The sequence below is a fragment of the Gasterosteus aculeatus genome, chromosome 5, assembly GCF_964276395.1.
Source record: "Gasterosteus aculeatus chromosome 5, fGasAcu3.hap1.1, whole genome shotgun sequence".
Lineage (NCBI taxonomy): Eukaryota > Metazoa > Chordata > Actinopteri > Perciformes > Gasterosteidae > Gasterosteus > Gasterosteus aculeatus.
Genome location: NC_135692.1, coordinates 10,148,077 through 10,175,314, shown reverse-complemented (window position 1 = coordinate 10,175,314; position 27,238 = coordinate 10,148,077). Strand labels below are relative to the sequence as shown.

At 44.3% G+C, this 27,238-nt stretch overlaps 2 protein-coding genes across 6 annotated transcripts; both read right to left on the bottom strand.

Moving 5' to 3' along the window:
• Window positions 1–1,489: 1,489 nt before the first annotated feature.
• Window positions 1,490–16,065, bottom strand: qki2 (QKI, KH domain containing, RNA binding 2). 5 transcript variants are annotated; one of them, XM_040177399.2, is made up of 9 exons: window positions 15,329–16,065; window positions 13,113–13,261; window positions 12,062–12,178; window positions 8,921–9,064; window positions 7,429–7,516; window positions 6,923–7,207; window positions 6,164–6,187; window positions 5,438–5,515; window positions 1,490–3,425 (listed from the first exon to the last, which is right to left on the bottom strand). In XM_040177399.2, the coding sequence occupies exons 1-9, from the start codon at window positions 15,468–15,470 to the stop codon at window positions 3,403–3,405; spliced, it is 1,050 nt and encodes a 349-aa protein (XP_040033333.1). In that variant the 5' UTR covers window positions 15,471–16,065; the 3' UTR covers window positions 1,490–3,402. The 5 variants fall into 5 exon arrangements, with proteins under 5 accessions (XP_040033333.1, XP_077959418.1, XP_077959419.1 ...); XM_078103292.1 differs by having other exon boundaries at window positions 5,438–5,512; XM_078103293.1 differs by lacking the exon at window positions 6,164–6,187.
• A 4,393-nt stretch (window positions 16,066–20,458) lies between these two features.
• prph2a (peripherin 2a (retinal degeneration, slow)) lies at window positions 20,459–26,675 on the bottom strand. Its single transcript, XM_040176395.2, has 3 exons — window positions 25,675–26,675; window positions 24,026–24,272; window positions 20,459–22,738 (listed from the first exon to the last, which is right to left on the bottom strand). Exons 1-3 carry the CDS (start codon window positions 26,253–26,255, stop codon window positions 22,532–22,534), a joined length of 1,035 nt encoding a protein of 344 aa, XP_040032329.2. The 5' UTR covers window positions 26,256–26,675; the 3' UTR covers window positions 20,459–22,531.
• Between the last annotated feature and the right edge of the window lie 563 nt (window positions 26,676–27,238).

Here is a 27,238-nt window from a genome sequence, read left to right as displayed (position 1 = left end):
GTCTCTCTGAGCTCCCAAACACAAAAGACAGAGAGGCCACGACAGGACCCCAGTGTAAGCGGTTGTCAAGGAGACGAGAAGACAGTGTTGGGTCTTTAAACTGCCTCTGAGGGGTGTGCAGAGTTAAGGGGAGTTGGCCTTATTTACATGGGAAGAGGACAAGGGAGAGACGGGTTTGAAATACAACTTTTGAGCAGCTTATAGGACTCCTGTTATTCTGCTAAAATCCTTCCGCCGCTCGGCCATCAAATATTTACCAAGCGCAAGAGGATCTGAAGCTGTTCATTATGTGGAGGAAGTTGTGCATACATAGTAATGTAAATCAACCTGTCTTTTCCTCTCACCCTACTTATTCCCCCCCCTCCCCCCCCTTTTAACCCCCACCCCAACCATACTTTGATTGTAAGCAATGGGAGCTCCGGGCCCCAGTGTTGGCAATGGCGAAAAGCTGACTGCAGAATACATTACCAGATGCTTGAAGACTGTCTCATTCCAGACTAGGAGGAGAGGAAAAAAAAAGAAACGGCACAAAAACCTGACTGAAAACAGGAAAAACAAAGAGGAGAGAACACACCCATCCACATCCACACACACACATCATGCACCCCCACCCGTTTATCTCCACACAGTCTCTCTCTTATACTTTCTCTCGCCGTCTCCGCTCTGCTTCTTCCTGTCCAGAGGGTTGTCAGCGGCGGTCACATTATGTCCTTTCTCTCTCTCTGTGATCAGGGGGTGTTGGGGTTGCGGCCACATAGCCGGCTCAACTCCAAGCTTGAAGTTCAATATCGCCCCTCGACTCCACAATGAAGGCAGGAAGGGCAGGCAGGGGGCGAACGAGCCACCCACTGCTGCATTCACCGCAGAAAGCCCCCGTGTGATTTTATCCTTCTTTTTTTTCCCTTTGGCGTGTGAAACCTTAAATGTGCAGTTTAAAGGGAACTTCAAGTGTCAAAGGCTCCAATTACCCACAGATTTACTAACCCCCTTTATATTTCCATGTTTAATACGTGCAGCCATGGATGAAAAGGATCCTGATTACCGCCAATGTAGCTACCATGAAACATGCAGGTTGTTGCCGGTGGGTTTTCGGACCGACTGCGGCGTATTTACTCTGCAGATGTTTGAGGGAGAGCTTGCACAATCAATTTCCCTTTAATTCCCCAGCCATCTAGTCCTCCAAAGCTGACCCCCACCCCCCAACCCCCTCCCCTGTTATACATGTGCATGCCTCTAAGAAACCATGGTGAGTTGGGTGTGTTTTGTTCTCTCTTATTACACACATCGCTGTGTGTAATGTCTACTTAAATAGCGGGAGCAGAGAGAACCAGAGACAAGAGTGCGCAGAAGGAGAAGTGGGAAAAAAACATGTTGTGGCCTTTTCCTTGGGTTTCTCTCCCCATTTGGTTTCCAAGGCGTGTTTGGTGATTAGTATGCAGAAAGGAAGCTGATTTGCATAATTAAACGCTACAGAGACAAAGCAACAAAGTTTGTTAGTTTTACAACTATGAGTTTAATAGTGTACAAAGTTATTCCTTCTCACTTTAAAAGTTAAACGTTGATAGTTCAACACATCTTTTTGTTTTTTTTAGACACACTTTTTTTTTTGGAAGGAATCCGAAGCAGAGACAGATACCAGTAAAGTGGTTAATAATCACAGAAGTGGTAACCGTTAGTAACCTTGGCACTGAAGAGTATATTAATGTTGTACTACACGGTTAATTGTCACACTCATAGTATACAGAAGGCACAGAGGGCAAGCAATGTGGATCTCAAAGGCTCAAGTTAATACAGAGACTCAATATATCAGGACAGGATTATTATGACACACGGGAAAGTTATATTCATCCAATTACTCTTTGTAATAAGGCATAATGTTCTTATCTGAAAAGTTCATTTAATGTTATTTTCAGGTACAAAATAGAATATAAAAATACATTATAAACTTGTTACAGATATCACGGCTCCATGATTCTTTTCTCCTTTTTTTTTTTTACGTCAAGGCGTTAGTTGGTTTGTGTGTTTACGTGTGTATAAATGAACCACACCTTCTGAATCAAAGGATACTCATGCATGAATATAGTACGACTTAATCTCCAACAAAACAATCAATCAAACAAACAAACAAAAAAAGATGAAATATAACACTGTCCTCTCGAGGTATCCAAACCTCACTCATACAATTCAGACATGTAGCTGCAATACCGCATCAAACCTACGATTCAAATGACCCACTGTTTCGTTTTTGGCACAAAAATCTGAATTAAGAAGAGTTATGGGTTTAAAGACATCAAATGCAGAAATTACAAATAATCTGCATAAACCCAAAGGACATAATTTCATGTTGGGCACAAACCCACAATGTGGTAGCAGGAGATTTAGGTGTATCTTTGTTCCATTGCTCTAAAATAAATAAAGGCACTGTTGTTCAAGCTCATACAATACTGTAGTGTGAAAAAGGCAAAGGCATCGTTGTGTAAGTCTCCTCGGCTCAGACAAAAGAATTGCAACCTTCCTTCTGTGTGCGCGGTCTGCACCGTACAGACTTGGCCTTTACACTGCGTGTGTTGACTTAGTATTGGGATTCATTACTTATTAGGAAAAAGTAAGAGATACTTTGGCATTTTGAACTCTAGTTTGTCCTTAACGAGCACCTCTTGCTTTTTTCTTTTTTTCCCAACGCGTCAAGGACAACTGGGAGTCTCTGACACACTTTTAAAAACACTAGTGGCATTTCAGACATTACCGGAGCCATATATTGTCGATACAAGTGAAGGGGAAGTGGGTTGATATATCATTATCCTAAAACCAACTTTGATATATACAATAATTAAAACGGTTGGTCCTGAAAATAAGCTTCCCCCTGATAGAGAAGGGAAGTAAGAGGTGCCTGAACTGGAAAGATGTTTAAAAATATCAACATGTCTCGTTTGTTTTTAGTGTTCATGGAGGGTTTCCGCGCTACACAAGTATCACTATTATCCGTACAGTTACCATGTTATTGATGCAGTCATAATTATTGCGTCACATAGAATGAGGGGAGAGCCGGGGATCGGTTTAGGAGCTCTTCACCAGTTTCGGGCCTGGCCCCGGTTAAGTCTACTGGTTATGATGGCAACAACTGTTATGAGATTAGGATTTATGACTGGCGTTGGGCTTTTGGAAGGAAGGCACGTTTGGTAACGTTTAGGTTGGGACTTGGTGATGGGCGGAGTCCTGAGCTTTATTCCCATGATCGCTGTCGTCCGGTTGGCTGGTTAGACAGAAGCTGCCGGGATGATCCTAATGTGCTGGTCTGGTTGGCCGGGCCGGGAGAGTGACGGGGCCCGCGGGCCAATGAGCAGGCCAGCGGGCAGAGATGGGCGGGTCATCAGTGGGCGGAAAGGTCAGAAGGTCAAGGGGTCATGGGTTAGTTGCCGTGGCAGCTAGAGTTAGACAGACAGAGACGGACAGACGTGGAAAGGAAACAAAAAGGGCACATAAAAGGGGACATAAAAAGAAAAAAAGATAGAAGAGAGATTAGTGTCAGCTAGTGGCGTCAGGATGACAACAAGGCAGATCTACTGCAGTCACACAGCGTGAGGGGCGCTGCCTGCAAGCCGCACAACGCCTCCATGAGCCCGCCGTAACCGCTCGCCAGGAGACCCGCAAAGGGCCGGCCCGGCGGGCGATGCTCTCGTTAGGGGGGGGGGGGCTCATGGAGGTGTTTGAGGGGGCAAGCTTCAGGAGAGACGCCCCTCCTGTCGAGTGATTGTACTCGTGCTACAGACAAGACAGTGAAACCACGGACGGCGAGAGAGAGAGAGAGAGAGACAGCGTGGTTCCATGTGGGCGAGACAGTGACCTTTATGTCCACAGAACACTGTCTGGGCCTCAGAGATATATTCCTCCACTCACTGACAAGTCGAGCTATTGTTTAGCAGCAGGCGTAGAATCGGGATGATTAAGAGTTGTGATTAAAAGATTATTGATTATGGTTTGATCAATTTGCCGTGAAGTATTAAAAGAGCACCTACTGCCTACAGTGAGCAAGGAGGCCACATAGGAGATAGCGATGAGAGGTTAAGAGATGGTGATTTGAGAAGGACTAAAGAAACAATCTATCAATAGACAGACTAACTACAAGAATTTAGAGGCTTTGGTTTTCTTTAGAGATTTTTTTTTTTCAATAGTCATCTTTATTGCCTTTTAGTGTTTTTTGTCCATCGTGTACAACAAGAGCACCACCGCTCTCACAAGAACACACACACACACACTCACACACACGCACACATATACACACACATATAATGTAGCTAGCTAGTCCATTTCTATTGCATAAAACAGTCGCGAGGCCTGTGAATCGAGAAGGTCGCCTCATCTTAAATAGACAGCAAAACACTGCCTTCATTGTCACCTTTCGTGGCGACTAAAACAGTAGTAGCTACACACCTTGAACAAAAGTTGGAAGTTTACATGGAGACACTTCGTCTATAAAAAGCGTTGTATTGTAAAAACAAAAATAAAATTTTACAAACTAAAAAAACTAGAAAGAAAAAAAAAAGAAAAATACTACAAGTATTTCCAAAGCGATCTTGTTCCATAAGCTTCATATAAGCACTTAAATCCTTAAAATCCCTATATACAAATTTATTTTGCAGCTAAATACATGGTAACAGCACCCCTCTGGCTAGGAAATATATATGAAAGATGTAAACAGCCCCAATGATAAAGTCCAGTGGGCAACTGATAAGACCAAAACAACAGTATTTCATACAAAAGAGCTTGTAACACAGACTTCAGTAGTTATCACACTCTGTGTTTTAGTAGTAAAGACCAAAGATCATATTGAAATTAATGACCTTCAGAGAAAAGACAAACACTGCTACTTTAAGTGTCAAATAGTCGTTGGGCAAAACACAGGATTGAATTAAAAAACATTTGTGGAAACCTAAAGGAATGAAGTTGGGTATAAATAAAACCTCCCAGTTATTTGTCGAGTCAAAAGTAGTAGTAGAAGAGATAAAAATCACAACGGGAACGAAACCAATCGGTTCTGAGAGAGGACTTCAAATCCAGAGTCACAAGGACCGAGTCACATGAACGGAGCGATCCATTCTAATTGAGAGGGTCCCGGCCCGCCAGCCGTCCAGTTTATCTACCAGGAGAGCAAAGACAACCCGCCGCAGCTGTCACGGTTCACATGGTTCCTCCCAATCTGCTCACTTATTACACTTTCACTGCAACAAATACCTTTCACATTTCTGCCCCGAAGCCGTTTCAGCTCGTGAGCTTTTTTTTCGCCTGATGCGGTTATTTCTTTCCTTCGGTCTTTCTTTTAAAGGCATGCCGTGTTACAGACGCATGTAAACTGATTTTGGTCCATTGGTCTGCATGCATGCACGCACACTGACACACACATACACATACACATAAAGTGGCTGGTGAGCTAACTAACCTCTGTCTGGGGTCACTACCCTTTGGTAAGGATGGATTCTCTTGTCGTGGCGTCGTACCTTAGTGGTCATGGCACCTGCTAACAGCCATTGACATTGCCAAAACAGAACACAGAAGGTTACTCATCAGAAAGACATCAAACAGTCCACCCATGGCACCAACATCAGTGAAACCCGGAATTTACAAAAAGTGTTCAAGGCCGAGGGCGAAAGTAAATGAAAACATCTCACTTCTAAGAGACAGAGTTCTCGTTGTTTCGTGGTCTTCTGTTCTCTAAAGAAAATATTAATCCAAACCACTAATTTCTTAATAAGCTTCACTAGTAGATTCAACGTTGGCTGTAAGCAAAGTCACTCTATAGCTCTGTGATTAAAATAAGCTTTAACATATATTAAAATCACAAACAGCGGCGCTAAAATATCTATCGGTTCACTAAAATGTGTTAAAATTACAAGCAGAAGCTGGTCTATTAAAAAGAAGTTAAATAGCTGTCACACCACATCACTAGTCTGCTAATACAAAGAGGAAATGAACAGGAATGGACACTTGACTACAGAATGACTGTCGAGGAATCTGTCATCCTAAAGAATGAGCAAACTTTGAGTGTTTGCTCTGTGGGACAAGTATGTGTTGGAAGGGGGGGGGGGGGGGGGGGTCTCTGCAAGCCAGTCCGTGTGTGTGCTAGGAAGGGTTGCTATCGCCTAGCCTTTGGTGGGGAAAGCCATACCTGCAAAAACACAGGAAGAAGGGACTGTTAGCCCAGCAATGAGCTTCGGCGTTCTTTTAGATATGCTGCGGATGTATTACGAGAGCTGGATATGGAGGCCAATTTGTCCCCAGTGGGAAACCGTGGTGACGCAACGCGGGAAGCTCATGCGGCCGCAAGCTGCGCTTCCGAACGCGCCGATGACAGAGAACATCTGGGTAAAGTTTCGTGCTCGTCTCAGTTTGGGTTATTCTCAAAAGCGAAGATGTTTCCCAGTTTCTTTCTCACACTTCGATGCAATAAAGAAGCAAAAGCCAACGTGTAGCTTTAGCCTCACAAGCTAACAGTGTACCGTTGGATGAAATTCGCATCTCAAACTTGCCAGGTATCGGTGTATGTAAGCTGTCTGGAGTCGAGTCCATTGATGAGGATGACTGCATAAGAAGTCTAACACTCAATTTAATAAGGCGTAAATATGCGGGATTTTTCAAGAAGGTGCGTCGGTACAATTTTTTTTAGTTTAAACACATTTACAAATGTAAACACAGCAAATTCTCACTCTCATGTATTTGCATGTGATAACTGTATAGTTCTTACTTGGTCTAAAATAGTTTTTTGCTGCGTGGTCGTTTATGGGACAGGTGGGCGTCGACAAAGACTAACAGAAAGGATGTTTCACGCGCGCGATGGGTGAGCACCTTCCATTGGAGTCCGCTATCCAGTTCTCATAATACATCCATTGACTCTGTAACGACTGATGAACGTTCGATTTCCAAATACCTAAAACTCCAGTTGAGTCAATCGGGTATTCCAATATGGAGGGCGTGAGTGTGTAGGGGTACTCGTAGGGCGTGTAGATGATTCCGGATTCGGGCCCCTGCTGCAACAGCGTAGGGTGCGGGTTGCCTCCCTGCATGAGGGCGGAGCTCTGGATCTGACGAATCAGAGGCATGAGGGTCGGCGTGTTGACGGGGGTGGGGTTGCGCATGGAAGGAGGCAGGACGGGCGCCGGGCCCGTGATGATCCGAGGCCCCTGAGGCGTCCCTAGTTGGAAGCCGGCGGTGGCTGTGCGGCGAGCACACGGACGCACAACAACGCAAGTATGCGCACACCCACAGGACGGCACACACGCACAATAGACAGGGGAGAAGAAGAGGGGACAAACGGTCTATTTAACAGGAGAAACAGAGGCATTGTTCAAAATGTACAGTGGATTCCTGTACCGAGACCCCTCCTTTGTCCCCCACCCACCCTCCTCCACATGTTAACTATGATGTCATCCTTACGCGTCTTGACATTGGCGTCTCTGTAGGTCCCATTGAGGATCGCCAGCTCCATCAACTGCATTTTCTTCAGGTTGTCCTCCCCCTCAGCCTACAGCAGGGCAGAGCGGCACAATCAGCTCACTTGGCCAGGACGGCCGTTCGGCCATTTGACAAGTGAATGAATTAACTTTGGTGGGAGTCCGGTTCAAAAAGGCAGCAAATGTTACAGTAAGCTCACAATAATTATGACGCACGGGGAAAAACCGGTTTCGTTTGCTAGATTTCAAATTCATAAAACCAAGAGTCGTGTCAAGGGTTATTCTCACTCTGTCATTTGTTTTAACATAACTCAAGTGTTAGTGTGACGAAAATGTTTATTTTTAAGTTTAGCATGAACTAATTTGACTTTTTGTGTTCGGTGTGTAAAAAAAACTCCATATTCTCATACACACTTATCTCTGCTTTCACCCCGTCATTACCGCACAGCCGACTGGAGTCGCTCCGGATTAGCATCCCAATGTGCTGAATCGAGAAGTGATTTTGAATGGAGTCGTGTGATACGGAAAGATTCCCACCCCGAACAATAACATTGACTGAAAGGAAGATGACCAGACTTTGTACACAGCCGCTCCAACCACACAAGACATATTTAACTTCGCAGCTCCAGTTACAGCTCGGTGAAAAGCTCGGCTGATTTACAGTCGGACAGCGAGGTCGGCTGGGTTAAACTAACATATATCATTAACTTAGCCCCGCGCACACACAGATTTACGAAACAGAAATGAACAGGTGTTCAGCTGCTGATTGCCGATCGACACTTGTTACATCCTTTAATCTACGGTTTGCTGCTCAGAGTTGCGGCTGAGTGCCGCGATAAAAAACACCCTTTTCAGTTTTCTATTGTTGCTAATAATGCAGAAGGGAAAATGGTAATTTACAAAAACATGTGCTTTTGTGTAAAACAGGATGATTCTTAGTGTGCGCAGTGTGTTCATTGTTTGTCGAGTTTGTGCACGTTTATGCACGTATGTGAGTCTGTAGGGGGGGCACGTAGGTGGGCCGCAGAATGTGAGAAATGTTGAGGAGAGTGCAATCAAAATGTCCTCTTGTGTGGACAACAAAAAAAGAAAACAGCGAGAAAAGGGAATACTGTAGCCAGTAGCTGGGGATGAAGTGAGTTGTGAACGAGTGAAAGGAGTGATGGAGTGGGGAGAACAAGTGAACAGACCCTCCATTCATTCCCTCAGCCTTTCAAACAACCCGGGGTTACCATGGAAACCCCTTTATACGTGTTCCCTAATTACCCTAACCCCTTACACATACTCTCTCATACACACAGAGACACACAACAACGCACACACAAAAAAAAGACACAAACACACAGTTTTTGGGTTGACAATTCCCTTTCCCCCTCCCGTGCATACCAACGCGGTGAACTCTCATCCAGTCACACGCACTTTTTTCCATCAGTACAGACCATAATGTCTGCCGTCCGAGGGGTAAGGGTACTCACAGCTGGCACGAGAAGCTTCTTGACCTCGTTGATGGCCCGCTGGAGTTTGATCTTGGCCCGGTTGTGCGTGTCCTCCACTGTGATCAGGACGTGGAGGTCCTCGCTGAGGTGCTCCCAGTTGGGCTTCCCTCGGTTCATCTCCTCCTGAAAAACATTTTTAAAAAGCCCTGTTTGAATGCACCACACAAGCTCGCTCCATTACCGGCGCAGAGGGAACAGGATTTCACTATTCTTCTTGTTTGGCTCGGCTTTTGGATCGGCTTCAAAACCACACACACACACACACACACAAACACACAAACACACGGACACATTCAGGGCTCAAGGTCATGCAATGCAGCTTTGGAAGTGTTATCAAACTCACAAAATGACTCTCATTCTGCTCTTTGGCGGTTATAGAAGTTTGATGTGGCATTCTCTCCCTCCCCCAAATCCCACCATTCTTCACTTGTAATCCCATCTATTTTCTTTTTTAATCTCTCGTGTAGTCAAGACTAGAGCCGAGTATATGGCCCATTAATTGATAAACTCTTGGAGCTCAGCACCCGATTAATAAGACTGTTCTGAATGTCACTGCTGACACTGTTTTCTTGCTGAGAATCAAAGGAGAATATCAGCAGCACTCACAGTTCTTGACGCTATGAATATGAGGCTGGGTGTCCAATGATTACAAAATCCAACCTTTCTCTTAAACTCACTTAGAAAATGATATCCCCATATTTAAATGACATTACATCGCCTCTCATCGACAGCGAGCTTCTCATTCCACTTTTGAGTGAGGTCGTTCGGGAACAACTTTAAACGCTTTTGATTTCCATTGTGTTTGGACATTACGCTGAAAGAACAACCTCCGTTTGAACATAACTTGACCTTTAATGCGCTGGAACTATTGGCAAGGCGGCGTGCCTTTCAAGCCAGACCAGCTGTTTCCCCCCGTTTCCAGTGTTTATGCTAACCTGAGCTAAGCATCTTCTCCTGATTCATATTCATATTCAACAGAAAGAAACAGAGAGTGAAAGTGGCACCAATTGTCTAATTCACATATTTGCCGGAAGGTCGAGCTATTTCTTTTAAATACAGCGTAACTTGTTGTAGCCTAAACTTTTATTTTGATCACAGAACTCATTCAAATGCGTAGTATAAGTTAAAACTGAGATGGGGAAGTCTTTAAACTCAGCATTGCGTGCTGGGAAATTCTATCCTCTCTGGATGTTTTGTCAAGTGAGATGTATCATTCTGAAAAACACCAAAAGTCAACATCTTTCTCCCTTCTCCCCGTTGCCTCCCCACTGTGTCTCTGTTTTCCTTCCTCTCTGTCTCTGTGTGTGTCTCTGCGTCTCTCTCTTTCTCTGAGGGGCGTGCGGGGTAGGGAATGTTCCGGAGAGAGAGAAACAAGGGGAGGGGGAGGAATGCTGGACTTGCTCCACCTGCCGTTTGGAAAGCTTGTGCCGACTCCGTCCAACAGCAGACACCAGGGGAGAGGAAGGGGAACAGATGGACGGAACACCGGGACAGAAAAACTGACAACCAAAGCCTCACTTTTTGGGAAAGCTTGGCTGGAGAGATGGATGTATAGACAGATATATAGATGGATGTATAGACAGATTAATAGATGGATGTATAGACAGATATATAGATGGATGAATAGACAGTTATATAGATGGATGTATAGACAGATATATAGATGGAAGTATAGACAGATATATAGATGGAAGTATAGACAGATATATAGATGGAAGTATAGACAGATATATAAATGGATGTATATACAGATATATAGATGGAAGTATAGACAGATTAATAGATGGATGTATAGACAGATATATAGATGGATGAATAGACAGTTATATAGATGGATGTATAGACAGATATATAGATGGAAGTATAGACAGATATATAGATGGAAGTATAGACAGATATATAGATGGAAGTATAGACAGATATATAGATGGAAGTATAGACAGATATATAAATGGATGTATATACAGATATATAGATGGAAGTATAGACAGATAAATAGATGGAAGTATATACAGATATATAGATGGATGTATAGACAGATATATAGATGGATGTATAGACAGATTAATAGATGGATGTATAGACAGATAAATAGATGGAAGTATAGACAGATAAATAGATGGAAGTATAGACAGATAAATAGATGGAAGTATATACAGATAAATAGATGGATGTATATACAGATAAATAGATGGAAGTATAGACAGATATATAGATGATATGTATAGACAGATATATAGATGGCTGGATGGGGAGGAAGGTGGCTCGGACAGTAACAGAAGTTCAGGCAATGTTTAGCACCAGTTATTTGGGGGATTAGTGTGACATTTTGTGAAATATGCTTATTCACTTTCGAACTGTTATTATAATATAGAGTAAAAGGCCGTGCTTCAGAATGGACTCCGGTAAGTCAGAAAACTAATTCCACAGATTCAAACGCAATGAAGAATGTGGAGATGCAGAATGTAAAGACCCTAGTTCAGGGATTGCACAACAGATGGAATCAGGGATAATAGCAACATAAGAAATGCAATAAAGATCACACAGTGGAGTTTGTGCCCCTTGGCAGCTAACAGTAACTTATTGCTAATGTTGTTTATTCGCTAGCGAGGTTTGAGTGCAGCTCTGGACATAATTAACTTGTTTTGTATTGTGAATTAAATAACGTATGAAACAGGGAAGACCATTTGGTGTCGGCGCTTAAAGGTATTTATCGGACGACAGATTTAAAAAACGCATACGATAATGCTTTGAGAGTAAATGGAATCTGTACGGGATCTGTACGATAAATATGAACCCACTACAGGAGTTATTTTAGCTTTGAAAGTGAAAACGGCGGGAAACCGCGAGAGGGGCTCAGTAACGAGAAGAGAACAAATAAAATCCTTATCTTGTTTGTTTCTAGCCGCAAAAAAACTGCAGTATTAGAAATAAGACGTTGTGATTTAACGGAGGTTAACTTAACTCAGACTTCTGAGGATTTCGGACAGAACCGTTTCCACCCGATTGCCTGGTTATGCTAAGCTAAGCTAACGGACTCTCGGCTGCAGCTTCATGCTTAGCATACATACATCCAGAGTGGCGTCAAGCTACTGGCATGTGTCTTGTGTGTCCTTCTACCTTCTTCTTGTCTCTCATGGAGCCTTTTCCTCGCACCATGATCTTGCATCCGGTCTCTGCCTCCAGTTGTTTTGCTGTGAGTCCACGTGGGCCCAGGATCCTCCCTACGAAGTTAAACTACACAAAAGAGCAACAAAAACAACCACACATGTTGGTAAAAAAAAAAAAAAGAAGACATGACATATTTCCCCTCACATTCTCAGACTGTCTTTTTGCAACGTGCGCGTCAGTGTTTGTGCATCTGCGATGTGTTACCAACGGAGACGGAAATAGCTCGTCGTACGCCGCGCCGCTCTCTTACCCTTATCTGTCACTGGGACTGAGTGATTAACGAGACAGCTGCCCCCCCTGTGAGTGTGCGTGTGTGTGTGATTGCGTTTGTTTTCGTGCCACTACCCCTCTGCCTCAACCATTTGTCTCTCTGAGCATTTGTCCAGCGTCTTTTTGCTTTTCTAACTCGGCATAAGTTGGACCCCGGACTCTCTGCGACACACGGCCGCGAATCCAGATAGAGGAACCTCTCTAAATTTAACCCTGATTTTCCAGTGTTTGTGCGTGTGTGTGTGTGTGTCCTGTTGGCCTCCTGTCATGTGAGTGAGGACAGCCTGTCATTGTATTCGGTGATTGGCGAGCTGATGTGTGGAGAAAATCATGTGAGCCGTTCAGTCTGGATCGACGCAACTTATATTGAAGCTTAACTGTACTCGGCGGGAGCACCGGTGCACTTGTCTTTATTATTTTATATTATGGGATAGAACTTTGACATGCTTATGCTGTATTCCTTTGTAATCACCTAGTAATGGAATAGTGCCTTTTTGAGAAACTTACAATATTCCTGTAAATGATGCATTTTGATTATATCTTAAACACTGATGATATCATTGGGTGTGAGCAGGGATGATCTCGCAATAAAAAGTCCGCCTGTAGATGAAATGTAAAAGCCTCCCTGAACCCCTGGCGGCCCTTCGGTAACTAAGAAGAGATTAAGTGACCTGATAAAGTAAACGGAAACACTCGTAAAAGGTCAAAGGGCACGGATCGGTCCACTCACGTCGGGATACTCCTTGACGGGCACGTAGAGCTTCTCCTGCAGCTGAGCCACGGGGCCGATGGCTTCGGGAAGCTCCTCCATGTCCCGCCCGTTGAACATGCCGCCGTTCACCGTGTCGTTGTACATGTCCTTGCGTACTCTGCCGATTTCTGGGAGACGGAGACAGAAAGGGGGGGAGGTGAAGTTGAGCGCGATTGAAGCGAAGAGGTCCGTGAGAAGTGCCGAGGAGCGACGGCGAGTGTCACGTTTCTTCAGACGGTGAGTCGGGGGGGGGGGGGGTCACCAGGGTTACGGGAGACTCCGAGTGTGTGACAGCAGACACAAGTGGAGGCCTGGGAGAAGGTCCAAAGCGCTCTGCGCCACAATGTAGGACCACTCACGGCTCTGCAATCAGGCCTTTGCTATGACTCACAGATTCTCTTCTTCTAGCTCTTTCTCCAACTGTGTTCAACACACACACTCACACATTGCTCCTAATTAAACTGTCAATAACAGAAGGAAAAGTCATACATGTCCGTGGGGCTTCCACTGTAGGTTTTTCTGACATACAGTAGAGAGACAAGAAAAAAGTCCTTGACTTCAGTGTGACGACGGAAGCTGAATGTTTGTCGACCTGCCTGCTTGTTTACTGTTGTTGCCGATGGCCGATGTTAGCCTTTGATGCCTTTGTAATGACACACTAGCACAATAATAACTGACTACTGCACTACACAAACATATGCAGCACACACACACACACACCTGGCTTGAACTCTCACACGCACGCACACACACACACATTGCAGGATAACTGCCTCGAGGCACAAATATCATCTGACCTAAGCAGGCTGAAAGGCATGTCTCCTTGCTCAGGGAGTGATAAGTCTGACCATAATAACTACAGTAGGATCCTATAATTAAAGCCACTGCTACAGTGACAATGATCCTCTAATAACCCCCTCACACCAAGGGGACACTTAAAAAACGCAGACATCCACAAACAAATCTGCACAGCCAAGCAGGGCTTTTTGTCGCACTTCAGTTAAAACAGGGGAGGGAATTGGGAAGTGAAAGAAGAACAGGCGAGTGGAAGGAAAGAGATGTAAAGAGGGGGGGGGGGGGGCTGCAAGCGGGCCTTATCTCAGTTCTTTGACCTGTCATCGGTTTATATATAGAGCGGAACCCACCGCACGGTTTCCAAATATGCCACAAACATGCGCCGTGACAGTACGTGTGACTGGCAGGCTTCCTTATCACCCCGCACAAACTTTTTTCGGTACTGTGACGTTGTCGGCATTACTCAGGCAGAAGACACAGCCAGGGCTGAAAAACGAGCACGGTACAATGCCTTTCATTCTAAGGGGGGGGGGGGGGTGTCACATTATGGTCGGGTGAGGGACGGATGTGCCCGGCTGTCAAGTCTCCTACGTGAACGCGACTGGAGATGTGAGGTTGACCCATTTGTCGGGGCCGCAGAGGTCGTCTGGTATGAGAACCGCCGTGCTGCGTCATGAGACTTGTCACAGAGCGCGTACAGTCAGGACCTCGGTGATCCTGATGTGCATCAACAGCAGCAAAAAAAAAGACACGCCCCCGGACACCCAAAAAAAAAAAGGGGGTGCACTTAAAAAAACTAAAATGTCACTTGGGGAAAAACTTTTTTTTTTGTAATTTCCTTTGCAACAAGTTGAATATTTAGTGGGTGTTTCTGAAGCGCCAGTGGGAATTGTTTGGCACATCAACAAGTGCAGTGCGGTGATGAGTCGGATCACATATTTTGCGCGGTGACAGGCCCTCGTTCCTGCTCGGGGATGGGCTGCAGCATTCACATAAGCCTGCGCATTAGGTCACTGGGAAAGACTAACAACTGTCTGTTTGTTCCCATCACCAACTGCCCGTCTCTCTCCCTCTCTCTCCCTCTCTCACCCTCTCTCACCCTCTCTCTCCCTCTCTCTCCCTCTCTCTCGCTGTGCGCGCTGCTCTCAACCACGTTAAAATGGGACTCGAGGTAAAAGCAAAACATCCTATTCACGCATTCGTTTTGAATCCACAACCCGCACATCCGCGGAGGAGTTGCGACATAAAGACAATGCGGGTGTTTCATTAAACCTCAGTCTCAGTGACATCAGTGGATTCAATAAAAGGTCGTTTCCCCCCCGATCACCCAACTCCCAAGTTCCCTTCCTCCGCAGGGCGTGACAAGTGCTTAAAGTCCCCGAGTCAATGAAGCGAGTTACCTTCGTCCAGCAGCCGCTCCAGGTGCGTGAAGATGCCGCTGAAGTTGGGCAGCGAGCTCATCACCTTGCGGTCGTTCATCAGCTGCATCAGGTAGTCCGGGTTGGACTTGGGCCTCTCCTTCACCTCTGTCTCCCCGACCATGGCTTCTACTTCTGCGGTGAAGTGACCTCGCTGAATGTTAGTGGAGAAACTTTGTGTGAGGGAGGGGGGGAGGGAGGGGGGGGGGAACTCACGACCACCACACACACGCGCTCACGCGCACGCGCCCGGACACAAGCGATGCGAAGGGGACCCCCGGGGACCCGCGGACCGCCTCTCCGTTAGCTGATCGAACTTGGATCTCAGCCCCCGGTGGAACGGACTGCGCTTCTCTCCCTCCCTCCACCACCAACGCCACCCACCCGCGCGACCCCCGCCCCTCCTCCCGGGTCCAACTCTGTCCGGAGTTTGAAAAAAGTTCTTCTTCTTCTTTTTTCTTTTTTTCTGGCTCCCTTTTTCTTTTTCTTTTTGAGACTTCGGCGCTTTCACTTCACACGCACTTCACTTGCTTCTTCAACGGCTGCAGAGAAACGACAGGAGTGGCCCATCAACTGGTGTCCTCCGCCCGGCTGCTCCGTCAGTGTCCGCCCGGCGTGTCGGTGTTCAGCGGCGGGTCTCGATCCCAGATCATATGATTACAGTACGGCGAGCAGCACGAGTGGGCTGTCAGGGGCGCGCCGCGCGTCACCGCTATCTCAGGGGAGGAGGCTCGTGCCCGTCCCCTCGGAGACCCCGCCCCTCTCTCTCTCTCTCTCTCGCACGCACGCACGCACGCGCGCACTGGCACGCAGGCTCACACGCACACAATACGCCCACGGTATAACAATACAGCAGCCCCACATATGCATGGACACTTGTTACTGCCCAGCACTTGTCCTGTGGCGTGTGTGTGTGTGTGTGTGTGCGTGCGTTTGTGCGCGTGTCCAGGTGCTTTCAAGTACCAGTACAAGTCAAGGTTTATGCAATTTTAAGCACTTAGTTCAGATAAAAAAGTAAATGTCATAATCTTCTATTTTAGCAAAAATACTAATGCAACAATTTAGAAAAACAAATCAAAGTTCTGCATTCAATATCCGGCATAAGTTACTTATATCACAAGTAAAAGTACTGGTTCTGCTGGAACATGATACCCGGTGTGGTTACATACACAATCATTTGATTGTTGTATCGATGCATCAAATTAGAGATATTTATACTTAGTTTTTATCTTTTTATTTATTAGAGAGTTTAATTCAAGGAATCAGGAATCAGGAAACATTTTTTGCCAAAATAATATCAGACATACAAGGAATTTGTCTTGGCGGTTGGTGCGTGACAGTAGAGATTAGAGGTTGATCTATTCGTAAAGGTCATCGGATAAAACTGACGGGGAAAAAAGAAGATATATTGATGTTTTTCAGGACTTTTTATTCTAATTTATGCTTTGATTTTGAAGTAATGCAAAAGTTTATTGCTCGGGCCTTGAGAAAGTAATATAAGTTTGACCCGTTGAGAGGTTTCAGGTGTAAATATAATTTCAAACATCTGAAATGGGACAAAAGACTTTTTCATAAGGATTTTTATGTACACCACATTACATCCCATGTAGATCAAGATCTATTCATTTACTTTTAAACTTTCCCTTTTGCTGATCCTACTTCTGCGTTACTGAGCTATTCCTGGCAGTGTGGTGCCGGCACTTTGACTTAACGTCCACTAAAGCCTCTCGGTCCTTTTCACACAACATGAAACCCGCCTCTCCCGCTCGCACCCTCCACCTTCAGGACTTCTGTCAGGGATCCTGAAATAATAAGAAGGTGCGATGCTTTGAAGATGGATGGATGTGTGAGTCGTTGCTCTCTGGGTGGCTGGAAGAGAAATGTTATTGCTGTAGGGAACAGATAGGTGCTAGTGGCTAAACTTAACCTGCTGTAAAACACACACATTAGCACACACACACACACACACAGAGGCGAGACGGCATGTGTGACCGTGGATGCCTTCACTTAAGCCTTTTGTCAGGCCTCCCACCTGGCTTCTCTCCTCTGTCCACTGCTATACACAAAGCACAGTTTCGCCTTGTAGGATCAAACTTGAGCTTGAGGCTGGGTGGGATGCAGCGTGTGTGTGTGTGTGTGTGTGTGTCTGTGTGTGTGCGAGAGAGAGAGCAGCAGGAATCGTAACGGGGCAGCAGCAGTGTCGGTAATGGCTGGTCAGCTGGTATGGCGAGTATTCAGGGCGGGGGCAGTGCATTGTCCTCTCATAGTTCCAACAATGCCCCTCTGAGCACGGCCACACATCTACCAGCCACGGGCCTCTCTCTCCCTCTCCCTCCCTCCCTCCTTCTCTCTCTCGTTCTCTCTCTGCCTCTGCTTTTCTTTCTGTCCGCCATATTTATTCAGCCCATAGTGAAGTTTGGAGTGACATGCGATACGTAGCGTAACATCCGCATCCTATTGGCTTAAACAGCACGGATGTCCAACCTGTTTATTATCACTTCAAATCATCAATGAACGCCTAAACTGCTGCGTGTGTCCATCACCATTTTTCTGTTCCTCTCTAAATGCAAAGCAATCTATTTATCTCTTTATTCTGAAACAATTGATAATTTAAGTGATTATTCGTCTTATTTTGATAATCCATTCATGTTTTAGTTGTTTGCCGCACAACTAATGCCAAACATTCTCTGGTTTTAGCTTCCTAAATTGGATTGGCTGTTTTCTATATTTTATATAGGATGCTGTACTGTTTTATATTTTGGTGACATTCACCATTTGGATCAGTTTACTTACTTATATTGACTGAAAATCGAACAACTGTAATATTCAACGAGTCATTTATCGCGCAGATAACCAACCATCTCTTGTTTTAGCATTGTGAATTGGATCATTTGCTGCTTTTCTGTCTTAAATCATTATAAAGTATACTGTATTTATGTTATTTTCATGTTTTGTACTGTTGGAATAATAAAACGAGTAACATGAAGGCAGCAGTCTGAGTTCTGGAAACTTTTGACAAAAGAACACATCTAAAGATGGGATCACTTGGAATTCTAGCAGACTAAATTGGACTTTTCCCCACAGTTTTCTGTCATATTACAGATCAAAAAGTTCATTGAAAATGAAGATAATTATTATCAACAGATTAATAGATAGTAAAAATAGTAGTTTTCACTATTTTGTCACATTTACACATTAAAAAGTGAATTTCTTAATCACGAAAATAACAAATCAGTGTTTTGAAAATAATATTGCCTGAATCCATTTTGTTTTTCTCAGCAGTATTTCGAGGGAGGATTCTCCAGCGTGAGTGAGACGCTGATCATCACACTGATCACCAGAAAATCTCTTTAAGGAGTTTACATTATTACATATACAGGGATTTCATTTACATGACCTCAAATGTGTTTCTTTTGTATTATAATCCGCCACAGCAATACATTTTATTTATCTATCTGGGGGGGAGGGGGGGGGGGGGGGGGGGGCCTGCTACAGGATCACTGATGGAAAGACACCCTCTTGTGGACCCTCAATGCAACTGGAACCTCTCACAGCGGGAAGTCCACTGCGTCCATGCATGCCAGAACATTTGGCGATAACAAAGGCGAAGTTTGCCGGATAGTTGAAGTCAAAATAAATCAAACAGCCAAAGAGTATTTCGGAGGTTGAACAAAGCGTTGATGAGCTCACAAATCAGACTGTCAGGGGGAAAGAAAGTGAATCAGCTGGAAACCGAACTACAGGAGAGAAGCCTGTTGGAGCTCTGACGGATTAGTTGGTATTTTCGTTCTTTTTTATCCCTCTTTATTACCTGCAGCCACCAACAGAGAGCAGCAGAACACAGAAGACACTCCGGAGGCTGTCGCAGCTGGTTTGTGTCTCCACAGGAAAATGAACAGATGTTGCTTCAGTCTTTTTGTGAACCTTCACTGTTTGGAAATAACATGAGAGGCTTTGATGAATTATTTATTCATTTTGAAACAAAAGTCTCAAACAAAAGTAGCTGTCTTGAGATGCTGTCTCGCCTGAAATGTAAACCAGGGGTGGAGAGTGACCGATAAAGTACAATACACTTAATGTAGTAGTACATAACTACAATTTTGAGCAATCTGTAATTCTCTATCTGTCATAGTTTTCAAATTTCCGCCACTTTATAGAAAAAAATATTGGACCTTATAATTAATAATAAAAATATGATTAGCAAATACATTTGAACAGCTATAAGCCCATAATAACCATATCAACACCGACCTACTAAATGAGCACACAGCAAAAACAGCTGCATGAAGACGTCACAGATGCGGACTGAATAAGTCCTTTCACTGACACTTGAACTGCCAGCTGGGGGAGTTGAAAAGCGGTGTCATGTGAGTTGTATTAGATGGGATATCGGTGCTTTGTCGATGTTCTTTTAGCTATTTTCCAGGCGTCTGGAGAGGCATTTACACACTGGTTCTGTCCAGTATCAAATTGCCAGATGAAAAATCTGCCGATATCTCCTCCTGGTTGTTACATTATTGTCCTGCACTCATCCATAAAGCAGCGCAGATGAATTTATCTTGGAACACACAAAACATTTTCCTCCAACACAGACAGGCTGGTCAAATAATCCAACGCGTTCTGGTTTCTTTTGAGTGGAAAACATTCGCTGCAGACCTGCATTCAGATGTTAAAAAAATTATAGTTACATTTAAATTAAATTAGTATTACAATACAGATTGGAGCCAGTTGTTGACCTGATGCACCAGAGGGAGAACAAATACACTGATACTTACGCACCTGCAAAATCTCTTAAGTTCTAGCTTGTAAAAATAAAAATAAGATGCCATGTCATATATGAATGTACTGACATATATACATTATAATCAGCGCCTTCTCAACCAGTTACAACATCAGCAATACAAAAAGCATATATATATACTTGTCATGTGTATATGTGTCACATATGTACATAACAAGTATCTCATATGTATACAACTATACAGTTGTGTGAAAAAGTGTTTGCCTCCTTCCTGATTTCATATTTTTTTGCATGTTTGTCACAATTGAATGTTTCAGATCATCAAACAAATTAAAATATTAGACAAAGATAACACAAGTATACATAAAATGCAGTTTTTAAATGAAGATTTTTATTATTAAGGGCGAAAAAGAAATCCAAACCTTCGGCAAATGTACGTCAAATATATATTAAATCAGGGGCCATTCTGCTCCACAATTAGTACACTTGTGTACTTCTACTCAAATGACAATTTTTTCAAGTATCTTCTTCGACCACTGTCAGTTTTATTTATTTAAATACAGAAACCGATTATATTTCCCAAATAATAATTTTTCATCCCTTTCAGGTCGTCAATTCCTCTTGTCTGTCCCTCTGTCTCGGTCTTCGTGTGTGTCTCTGACTCTGTGACGCCGGCCCTGCAGCAGGACATCACCTGCTCACCTGGCTGAGGGGCTCATGCTAATCTAAAGCCGACTAGGCCTCTTATCTACTCAGCGCCGGTTATGTGCTTTGGTCCAACAAAAATACCGTGCAGAGTTGGCCTCTTAACCTTTCCTGCTCACTCTTCACAGCCCCCCCTGCTGTGACTAAACATAAACTAAAGCCAGTGTGCTTTCACATCATGGCCTCTGTTGTTTGGGGTTAGTAGCATGTGTCGATCCGAGTTATGATTTACACTTTTTTACGGCCAACAATGTTTCAGGAGAATGTACAAACTGGTTGATATTACTCACTGGGATTTGTAGCTTGCAACCTCTGAGGTCAAAGCTCAACTCAGAGCGCGTCGTACATGAAAACTACCCTTTTCCAAGACAAATCACTTGCAATCACATGTGCATGCAGTATTTTGTTGGTGAAAGCATCTTGTGTTTGCCCCCCCCACCGCCCGCACGGCCGCCCCGTACATTGGACATGTGAAGAATCATCCCATGTCCATGTGGAAGCAGTAATGCCATAATTGCCCTTATCCTGTCGCCTTAATCAGGAACCCGGTGGCACACGCAGCATGCATCGCCTCCTGATCCCAGGTTTGTGTGACTCAAGGTCGAGGCAACACAACAACCTTATTTCCCTATCAAAAATATCTCTAACATTCTTTATTTGTTTTTTACATCAGCATAATTTCTTCCTCTACATACAAAGCCAAGAAATAAAATTGCAAAAAAAAACATGGAGTTAAAATAAAATATTTTGCTTAATTACATTATATTTCTTTAAAAAAAAAAGAATTTGTCATCCTTTCTACACTATTTACAAAGACAGTAATCCAGTGTTAGAATATACATACATGTGTGTCAATATACAGATACTGAATGCACAGGGAACAACTTAAAGAGGATCTGAGATTACAGTACAGGGGACAGAAGCCAAGACTTAGCTGCCAATTTCAGTCGTCCACCACAGATTCGCACTGGTTCTTTCCTACAGGGCTCAAATCCACGCCCCCATGCGTCACGCTTCCACCCTGTGCCACAACATTCAAGCATTATTTCAGCTGATTTATTCAATTCATATCTTTACTCCATCTCAGGAGCCTATCCAGTCCTCATTGGGGACAGAGGGTGGACTGGAGTATAAAAAGAGCTGCATGGAGGCTTTCATTTGTTTGCATGGTCTATGAACCGTATCAGCTACAAGCCAAATTACTATGGATCATTTTTTTGTGCTGTAAGTATCTTCCATCTGCACCTCTGGCTTCCATGAGAGGGGGGGTTGCATAGCAACCACCATCCCCGCCAAACTATCCAACAACAATACCAACAAAAAGGTTACACGTTTACTTTTGATTGCAAAGCATCTGACATTTATCCACACATATCAACATTTACTTGACTCATCACTTTTTTTAAATGATCCAAACCGAGTGTTGGAAACCAAAACCGTAAATCTCTTTAAAAGTATGCTGTGAAGCAAAGATGAGAGGAATTTGATAGGTTGGAGAAAAACCATAATGACCATAGCTTAACTTACCCTACACATTATATCTCGCTATGTGTTAATATACAACTTATAATTATGCATGCAAGGAGTCCATTTGAAAGGAGTCCATTCATGCGTTGTGTGTTAGTGTCTACATAAAGGTTGGTAGAAAAATGTAGTGATCTCACACGTCCCTCTTCCCGTGCTCTTCAGGTGGGAGCGCTGTCAGTTTTTTGCCGGGGGATGGAGGGGGAGGGTTTAGCTCAGCTCACCGTGGCGACACCCGCCTCCTCCCCCTCTTCCACCTTGGTGCCTTTACCCATGGACTTCATCTTGTCCATGATGTCGGTGAACGTCTCCTTCACCGTCTTCTCCAGGATCCAGCCCTCGCTCTCGCTCTCCGGGTCCTCCGGGTTGACCAGCGTTGACAGAGAGCTGTCGATGTACTGCAGGCCGATGGTCACGGCAACCTGCAGCAGACGGCCACACGCGTGAGAAGAACCTCTCATCAATAAAGGCATGCAAGAGTCATTTTGCGCAAACTTACAACACAAATGCGGTAAAAGAAAAACTCATGATGATTAACTGCCTAAAACAAACAGGTGGGAACAAACTTAATTAACTGCATCTCAGTTAATTATATTTTGTTATATGCTGTAATGATTTGTCAATTAATAATCAATCTGCTGAAAAGGAATTATCAGTAATTTTTAGAATCAATCGATAATGTAGCAATTTTATTTGTCATTATAATATAACATAAAACACCACAAAAAACAACAACACATCAATGTATTTGTATATTCATGTGTGTGTGTTGTGTGTGTGAGAGCGTTGAAAGTGACAGATGTGGCGAGATTTTTGAAATGAGAAAACTTTCCTTACAGTAAATCTAATTGAATTTAAGCATTTAAGACGCACCAGGAAGTGGGTCTGTCCTTTCACCTGCCTTAGATTAACCCATGACTCCGTCTCAGAGCCCACTGTCTGTGTCAGAGACGCTTGAATAACTCCTAATTCCTCTCACTGTGCGTCCAATCAGCCTTCGGGGTGTTACCTAAATCGTATTGAGTTTTCAGATCAAACATTTGCCTGCTGAATATCAGAAGTGTGTTTGGTGTATGAAAGCTGACAAGAAGCAAGTCGCTATTTAGCGTCTAGGAGTTCAGGAGGCAAGAAGGATGCTGAAAGTATACATTGTAAAGATGGTGCAGGGTTACCTGGCAACGGGAAGGTTGTTTGGGAAGATCCAGTAAGTGTAAATAGAAGATACTGTGTCGACTGGGTTAAGGCTTTGCATCGTTGCTTGAATTTTTTGGGCATTAGCGGAGCAATTGATTGAACTAAGTATTTATTTCTTTAGTGCGCAGAAGGTGGACAACCGATGAATGTGTTCCCTTTCATCAGCTGACGGAGGAAGGTTTCTCCGAGTGCAAAAGAACCGTTCACCTCAAAACCAAATAAAATGTTGGCACCTGTAGTTATTTATCAGCCTAAATTGTTTTGATATGAGGTATTTTTGGGAGTTCGCTACCTTGTCTAAAATACAAATGGGAGTACATGGCTCCAATCCAGCACTCGAGTCTCCTTACACGGCTTACAAGTAAATCATTTAAGCATTTTACTATTAAGAAATAAAAGCGTGATTATCTCCTGTTCGATGCTCAGTGAGGGTGTAGGTATTCCACTGAAACGTAACATAATGGAATAAAAACAATATTCTTGTGAATGGATATCTGTGTTGGTTGCACCCTGACCTCCAGCAGAGTGACCAGCATGACCAGGACTCCGATGGTGTTCATCAAGCCCCCGTAGTAGGACACCATGGCGGAGCGGCAGCCGCGCTTCCACACGTTGAGCTCCTCGGTGTAGTGGTCGTAGCTGTAGTACGCAGAGTTGTTGGTCATCTGGTGCTGGATGCAGGGTCTGGGGGAGCTGGGGTTACAGCAGCTGAAGGGGACTCCGTCCATCAGATACTGGCCGTCCACGTTGCTCCCGATGCGGCTAAGAGGACGGGGGCAGAGTGACACGTTAGTCTCACGCCAGGAGGCGAAAGTGAGACGGGATTAAAGGGTCAGGAACTATATTTGAAGCGTGGGCTAAAATTACTGGAACAATCGCGTTGGCTTATCTTAAAATAACTGTACGGTTTGATGTATATTTTTGCCTTTGAGTTTTTTAATCAAATTCTGCTAACAAGCTAAAGAATAGAATGAAAAATAAAGAGCTCTCTCATGGAGGCTAAACATGGAGCAAATCATTATAGCTTCACACAAGTCGCATTATGACTTTTTCCTGTGCCACTTCTTCATTTGTATTCTTTTTATGTTGCCATTGTGAAGAACCACTGCAGTATTAATAAAACGTCATTGATTCATTCATTCAGATCCATCTCTATCACACCGACCCACAAGTCGCACAATACAGACTTCAAACTTAACTTAAAGGGGCTTGACCCAATTTGTGCTGCCCGTGATAGATTGATGGTACTAGGTCGGTGAAAAGACGTGTATGATTGGATTACTAAGATCAGAGAAGGTCAGATATGGATAAGTGATTTCAAGAAACAGCGACACCTGATAACCCCAAATGTCACAGATAACTGTTCGATACAACAGGACGAAACTTTTGCACGTTGTGGGGGGAGTTCTGGATACTAATCACGCCATTGTGAATTAGTAAGATGGCCATACTTATATTTAAAGATATTTAAGGAAGGATTTGAAAAATGTTGCATCTTTGAAACTTTAAAATGAGCCAGTAATAAAGTTATTTTGGCCTTACAGCTCAGTATAGTAATAATCATATACCCAGTATTTACACATTGTGTTGTCGTGCAGGGCTGTGCCTGGCGCGTTGCCAGGTCGTCTTCTGATTGGAGCGGACACTGATTCTTTAAGGACAGGGACGCTGTAATCCGTGAGATTAAACACTAATAGGTGCCAACGCTCAAAAGACTGTCCCCTCAACGAATTGTCCGAACACAATGAACCTGTTGTGTAGATATGAGCAGGTGGTCACAACAAGGCCGGGTATGACCAGACTGGAACAATGCACTTACAATCCTGCTTCTGCCTGGTTCATCTTGTGTATCTTTTTTCTGGTACTAATCACCTCCTCAACTCTCTTCCCCTTGACCTTATCCGTAAAACTGCCTAGTAACGTCCTTCGCCCTTCCGGCCCCCCGATGCTGACAATAATCCCTGCTCGACGAAAGTGAAAAATACACCTGCCCCAACTTCACCTCAAATCCACTTACACTGAACTCAAGGACTCCACCTCATCGACCTCCACTTTGAAACGGTCAATGAAGACTGTCTTCATCAATGCAGACCCTCTTCATTGACTGTCGCCTCACATCCTCTTGTATAAAGTAATTCAAATTTAGATTTCTGGTCATACTTACTCTTTGACTTCCTTAGAGCTGAAGTCCAGGTAGCGGTTGCTAACCCACTGAATCTCAAACCAATCTCTGTAGTTCTCGTTTCCGCAGCAACGAAACTCTATCTGCATCAGGTCCAGGGTCCTCTTCATGTAGCAGCGTCCCGGCGTGTCCGTGTCCTTGTAGTACCTCATGCCGTTCTTCAGCCCCTCAGCCAGGGTGAACTGCAGGGGGATCCTCATCAAGAAGCACAGCAGGGCCGTCACCATCAGAAGGGCGTTGAACCCCATGCAGAACAACAAAAAGCCCTTCAACAAGGGCTTCCACTTTAGAAACTTAGTAGGGTCCAGTGAGTCGTAGCAGACTTTGCCTCCGAAGCCGTTGATGCCGCAGGCCACCAGGCCCATAAATATGAGCAGGTTGGGCAAGAAGTGGCTCTCGTTATTGTCCATAAGTTCTGAGCGCTTCCGCAGCTCAATCTTGAAAAACAGGCCCATGCTCAGGACCAGCACGCCGGCCATTACGGCAAACCAGTACATGAACCAGACCGTCTGAGCGAGCTTCACTCGCTTCTTCAGGTCAAACTTGACCAACCCCAACGCCATTATTCAACCGTAGATTTGTCCTTTTCTGAGAAGTAGACAGTCGACTGATAATCTAGAGCCTCGCGGTCTCTTCGCTGTCACAGTCTCCTCTGGCTGGTCCAACGGGACGGGAGAGTCAGCTCAGCCTGTGATCCATCCCACAGCAACGAAAAAAAAACACAGCAAGAAGAACCCAGGACGACCCGGGAGCAGATCAGCTGTGTTATTTCTTGAAAAAGATCTCCTCTCCCATCATGACAGAAACTTAGGATTTCATATGGGTTTATTTCCCCAACAATTGTTTTTGTCTCCCGTAACACACGGGTGAGGCTAATTGTGGTGTTCAGTTCTCCAGGAGAGGTGGAGGATTGCCGAGGATCCTCATGATTAAACTCAAAGTTGCAGTACGTCATGCTAAGCCCCTGTAAGCGGGCCTGATCCAATTTGAAGAAAATCCCTCTACACAAGATGAGCCTGATTATAAGCCGCTGCCAGGGGCCATAATTGGTTTGTGCGTTCACGTGGTCACGGTCGCCTTGATCGAACGCACCAGGAGCGGTAATGGCATCAGCTGAAGTCTGACAGACACCCTGGAAATGCCAGTGGAGCTAATAATGGTGGACTTACTCCTCCACAGGTTCTACACAAACTGGATGTCTTCACCACAGAGCGAGTCTAGCCCCAGTGACCCATTAACGGCACAAACAAAAAAGGTTTTCAACCCGACTGATGGTGTGGTCAATTAAAAGGGACAAAATTGGAACACAATGGAGGGATAAAACACACAGCGACACATTAGAAGATTTCAATTTAAGTGCTTTCAGTTATTGTCTTATTTCCACTTGAATCAAAAACAATTGTGAAGCCATTTTAGCACTTTTAAATAAAATATTTTTACACACAATACTGTAGTTTTTGGGAAAGTTAACATTTTAAAATAACTGCTCCATCTTTGGTTCAGGGGGAACAAAGAACGACATGGCTTCTACACTAAATGAGCTCTG

Excerpts from the sequence above, each read along its gene's own strand:
- qki2 (XM_040177399.2), bottom strand. The coding sequence starts at position 15,470 with ATGGTCGGGGAGACAGAGGTGAAGGAGAGGCCCAAGTCCAACCCGGAC. Across the intron at positions 13,262-15,328 it reads GGAGCGGCTGCTGGACGAAG|AAATCGGCAGAGTACGCAAG; the intron begins GTAACTCGCTTC and ends TCCGTCTCCCAG. Across the intron at positions 12,179-13,112 it reads CCGTCAAGGAGTATCCCGAC|TTTAACTTCGTAGGGAGGAT; the intron begins GTGAGTGGACCG and ends TCTTTTGTGTAG.
- prph2a (XM_040176395.2), bottom strand. The coding sequence starts at position 26,255 with ATGGCGTTGGGGTTGGTCAAGTTTGACCTGAAGAAGCGAGTGAAGCTC. Across the intron at positions 24,273-25,674 it reads AGCTCTAAGGAAGTCAAAGA|CCGCATCGGGAGCAACGTGG; the intron begins GTAAGTATGACC and ends CCGTCCTCTTAG. Across the intron at positions 22,739-24,025 it reads TGCTGGTCACTCTGCTGGAG|GTTGCCGTGACCATCGGCCT; the intron begins GTCAGGGTGCAA and ends CGTCTGCTGCAG.